The sequence below is a fragment of the Poecilia reticulata genome, linkage group LG13 (assembly GCF_000633615.1).
Source record: "Poecilia reticulata strain Guanapo linkage group LG13, Guppy_female_1.0+MT, whole genome shotgun sequence".
NCBI lineage: Eukaryota > Metazoa > Chordata > Actinopteri > Cyprinodontiformes > Poeciliidae > Poecilia > Poecilia reticulata.
The window spans coordinates 29,796,797-29,802,009 of NC_024343.1; the positions used below are offsets into that span (position 1 = coordinate 29,796,797).

The following is a 5,213-nucleotide window of genomic DNA, read 5'->3' on the forward strand; positions in this document are numbered from 1 at the left end:
TTTGCAGTGGAAACCAGGTAAAAGTACTTGGTGAGACTTTGTGTTTTTGCAGTGTAAGTAAAGTCAAAGGAATCTATTTTTAAAATCTGGTTCAGATTCTCCTGGGGGTTTTACAGGTTTATGTGTCTCCAACAGTCTTGATTAAAATCATAAAATGTCAGTTTAAAGTTGCGCAGAAGCTCAACCAGGTTGAAACGAACTTGGTTTCATCTCCCAACAGCTAAAAGTTTTAATTTTTTCTTCCTGGATTTATTATCAATTTCCACCCTGGTTAAAATCCAGGAACGTTTATTTGTGGGTTTCTTACCAGCTACATAAAATACAACGACCATTGAGGTTTTTCTTCTGTTTCATGTCTCTCTGTCTTATCCTGCTGTGCCACCTAGTGGCGAAGAACAGAACTGCTAGTGAATCACAGCCCAGGTGTTTTCCGATTCGGTTCTTGGATCCGTTCATGGCAACATGTTGGGCAAGACTGGAGACCTGACAGGAAATTAATCTACTACGAAGCCTTTTCATTTTTGATTGCATTAAAAGTTACGTTTTTATGCTCTATTTTGTATTTAAATTAGATTTTTGTTTACTTTTCTAATTTTCTGAGTAGTTTTCTGGTTGTTTTAATCCATTTTTCTTCATGTTTTGTTGTGACTATTTTTTATTGTTGAACCTTTTTTTTCTTATTTTTAAGTTGCTTGACTCTGCAGATTGCTTGCATTCAGCAACTACAACAACATGAGCAATTTGTGGGTCAGAGGAGCAACATTCCTCTCAAAATTCAGACTCAATACGGGTTAAAAAGTGACCAGGTTTCCAAAAAGTTTGATGAATTGATGCAAAAAAAAACCAAGAAACATTTATTTGAAGTAATAAATAATTTAATGCATTTATATTTACATAAATCCCAAACTGCTGCAAGCAAGGACCATAAAATACAGAGTTAAGCTCGACTCATTAATTCAAAGAAAATCATAAACTGCTTAGAGTTGCATCATAAATATTTTCTCACTTTTTATGTGGAAAATGTGCTGAAAATATTTTCTTTAAAACTTTCTTAGCTTGAAACTCATCCTGTGATTTTAGAGCAAATCAATAAATAGCATTTTCTATTTTTTAAAATTGGAAGAAAGGTGTGTTTTTAAAAAGAATTAGTCAAACCCTTTTCACCTGTAGTCTTTTGTAACATCTGGTGTAAGTCTGCCCCCTAGTGTTCAAAATGTTGAACTGACATCACTGAAGCTGAGTTGTAGATGGAAATATACACAAGCTGCATCCTGTACAAAGAAAGCAACTTAAAAATAAATACTTAATTCAGAGGCAGCCAGCAGATGATCAACATCTGCAAAACATTTTATGAATTAAAGCAGTTCTGATTATGAAACATGAGTTAAAATGAATCTTCCAGGTAAATAAAATCATTTCTTCCTTCCAGGTTTGGGTAAGCATCCCATCGTGGAGGAGAACTTGAGGGCCGACCTCTCGCGCAGCGATAAATGGGAGTATTTCTTCTTTTCTATGGGGGTTGAAGTCCTCAGAGGCAAATCCATGATATGAAGGGGGGTCAGCAGGGAGGGAACCGCATCGGTTCTGTTAGCAGCAGCGAGCGGCCCGACGGGTTCGTCCTGATGGTCTATTCCAAGTCCCTCCAGGTGGGTCTTAAAGGTGGCAGTCTGCTGCTCCAGAGAGCTGAAATTCTCCTGAACTTTGTCAAACTGCAGAGTTTAAATAACAGTGTTTCTGCTGTAACTCAAACTTAAGACTTTTTAAGACCATTGTGAATCAAATTTAAGACCTGCATCATGTCAGTAATGCACAAAGGAAAAGGCCTTAACCCCTGTAGTGCTTGTTGGTACAGAATGAATGTAGCAACAAAACTGCTTCAGTGGTGGAGAAGCATGCTGGAAATTTGCACTTAAACTTTGACAGACACAATAAGCGAGCTAACTAGCAGTAGAGTTTCGCCTCCCTCTTCTTCTTTAGATTTTAACGGCAGCTTGCATCCATTATTGTTGCACTACTGCCATCTGTTGGATCCTAAAACTTCTTCCTCAAATTCTCCTAATGAGCCCGGTTTTTTAAAAAAAGGAAACATCTTCCCTTTTCCTTCATTACTATTTAACTGAGCAACCACGTTCTAAAATTTCAATTCTCTATTAGAACCTATTTCCATGTTCAGTAATCTTCTTTGAAGCTAGCTTGCTTGTTTTAGCTAGCTATCTAATTTTTAGCAAGCTAGTTTTTCTCCTAACTTTATTTCCACTGCATACCTTGGTGGGTATATTAGCAGTTAGCCCACTGCTGACAAATTAGCACAAAAACCATGACAGATGCAGAAAAGCTACCTTGCAAGCTAGTTAGCAGCTTGTCTTAGCTAGGTTTCTCCCTCCATTTCCACTGTATATATATATATATATATATAAACTGCCAATATACCTTTGCAAGCTAGCAAGTATATGTTAGCAGCTAACATTTTATGGGATGGCAGCAGAAGTGATCCAGAGCCAAAAACATTGTGTAGCCTACTAGCGATAAATTTGCACTTAAACCGTGACGGACACCCACTTCCTTAGCTGGCTAGTTAGTTTTTCTGCTCTCTCTGTTCCCATTGCATTTATAGCTGTTAATATGCCATTGATATTAGGCCTGCCTGACAGAAATAATCTTACGAGAAAAAAGGCTTAATAGAATATATGATATTAATCTGGGATCATAAAATCTAGGATTTGGGATTAATGTATTTAAGATAATTTAGCTTTTTTTAAATATATATATATATGAAATTAAGATGCCTTAATGATGCCCTGGCACCCTGAATAAATTGAATCATCTTGTCTTTCAAAGTACCTGTTCGATGTTGGACTGAAGCATTAGCTCGGGCCAGACAGACTCGCAGCCGCTGTTCACCTTGGTGCTGATGTGAGCGTGACTCCAGGTTAGCTCCTGAGGAAGCAAAACAAAACATTTTCAGCCAAAAAAATAGAAAACATCAAAGACTTGTTGTGTTGGGAGGAAAGTTGAACCTGTAGGAGCTGTGTGCAGCCTTTCAGGTGAGCCTGACAGGACTGCAGTTTGGTCCGGTACTGAGCCAACACTGACACCAAGCTCTGGGACACAAAGTGACAAGATAATTAACGACGAAATGTTAATTACTGTTAATTAAGCAGCAGCCTGTCCTGCTTACCTCGGCGTCTTCCTGAACCAAAGTCAGGTCTCTGCTGCCCTGGCTGTCCTTTTTGGTGAGCGTCACTCCAGCGTGGAGCTCCTCCAGCTGGGTCCAGAGCTCGTCCAGACACTGCAGCAAGTCCTCAACGCTGGATTCAAAGTCCCTCTGGACCTGGACCAGAACCTGGAGGGATGTCGTCCTGTGAGAGGGGAACGATTCTCAATCATTCACATAATGAGAGTGTTTTTCTTTATGATTTCACATGCTTCGTTTGTTGCTTTGGAGCTTTGTTTTGTTTTTATTTCCTTATGGATTATTTTTTTATTGTTGAACCTTTTTTTTCTAATTTTTTAAGTATCGTTCCTCAGATGCTTGACTCTGCAGATTGCTTGCTTTCAGCAACCAAACAACACGAGCAACTTGTGGGTTGCAGGAGCAAGACTCCAAATGAGTGAAAAAGGGACCAGGTTTTTAAAAAAAACCTCAAGAAAGTTTGATGAATTAATAAAATAAACACTTGAAAGGACCGCAGGAAACAAAAAATTATAGGACAAATAATTTAACGATATAATAATAATAATACGTTTTACTTATAATGATTAATTCATTATTTATAATTTATAATGATTAATTATCCTTTTTTATTTGCTTCCTTAATTTTGTTATTATCTTGCGACAATACAGTCGGCTCCCATTGCTGAATAAATTTTAAAATTGACCCATAAACCTAGCCGCCATTATTACTTCCGTAAACTGAGCGCTGCTGGGTGACGTCAACGTTCTCCTACTGCGCATGCGGGTAGCTTTGGGGACGAAAACCGTAAATGTAGAAGTGGAGGCGCACACAGAAAAAAGTCTGATTTCAGCCACAAATCGAACATGTTGTCTGAGCAGGTGTTGAAATTTTGAGAATTAATCTGATTTTACATTTAAAGAAATATATTTAAAATGTTGAAAGCATTAGCTTTAGCTAGTTTGAGCTAAAGTTTATGCTAATCTAACCATTTTCCGATGTCTCGCGCACACTTACACGTCGTCGTGTATTTATTTTTGGATTAATAAACAGGGTTATTTAATCTCAACGGTTATATAAATGTTTACTTAACGTATTTTCCGGTGCGCCTTATATATGGACCAATATTGAGCCACAACAGGTCTAGCAACTACGGTAAGCAGCCGCCGACTTCATTTTCGCCCGTAGAAGAAGTGCGCGGTGCATGCTGGGATAGTTGTCAGAACGCTGGTTTGTTAATAAAGTTTGACTGACCTACCTGCAGGTCATTTAGCACCACGTTCTCCACGAACATGCTGTGCGCAAACGGGGAAGGGTGACCACTGTCCGGCCACGCCCCGGCCCAATAGCGGAAGGCTCTCCTCGCCGACCCGAGTCGGACTTTTTGTTTTTTTTTACATTCTTTATGTCAACAAAGTGACTTTAGACATTCATCCGGGGTGCTTCGACTAGGGCTACCAAGGTACCGGCCCCTATACATTTAAAGCCGGGGTGCGGGGGAAGAGAGACAGGCTGCGGCTGCAGCGTGTCGGTTGGTCGGTGTTACCCAGAAAGCAGTTGGGCACAATATCACAACACCGTGAGTGAAACAATGACTGGGGCAGACTACTATATAAAGTACTCGGGGACCAATTCTTTATTATTACACATTTGTACAGTACAGAACAAATCACGTCCTGTATTGAAGCGATACGGGATGAGTGGTAACTGTAGCGTCTTTTCTATGCGCATTATAATGCGGTGCGCCTTATATATGGAAAAAGTTTTAAAATTCATTGAAGGTGCGCCTTATAATCCGGTGTGCCTTATAGTGCGGAAAATACGGTATACACTTAGCTACCGTATAAGGTGCGCCATATAATGCGGAAAATACGGTATACGCTACTTCGCTCACGTAAGTCTATGTTTCTCCTCCAATGGCCTTGCCCAGCTTCCATTCTCACATTGAACGGTTTAGCCAATGGGGTACCGCCTCATAATGGACCGAGCCTATCAATGTCCGAGCTCACAATGGAAATCGGCCAATCACCGTGGCGACAT

The 5,213-nt window shown here is 39.7% G+C and overlaps 1 protein-coding gene across 3 annotated transcripts in view; it reads right to left on the reverse strand.

Annotated features, from left to right (window-relative positions):
• Positions 1–857: 857 nt before the first annotated feature.
• Positions 858–5,213, reverse strand: part of LOC103475056 (uncharacterized) — a 16,554-nt gene continuing 12,198 nt past the window's right edge. For all 3 annotated transcript variants that reach the window (XM_008426443.2, XM_008426442.2, XM_008426441.2), the window contains 4 exons: positions 3,179–3,359; positions 3,018–3,101; positions 2,842–2,937; positions 858–1,709 (listed from right to left, as the gene is read on the reverse strand). In XM_008426443.2, coding sequence (XP_008424665.1) covers positions 1,413–1,709; positions 2,842–2,937; positions 3,018–3,101; positions 3,179–3,359 — 658 coding nt within the window. In that variant the 3' untranslated portion in view covers positions 858–1,412. The remainder of the gene's footprint in view (positions 1,710–2,841; positions 2,938–3,017; positions 3,102–3,178; positions 3,360–5,213) is intronic.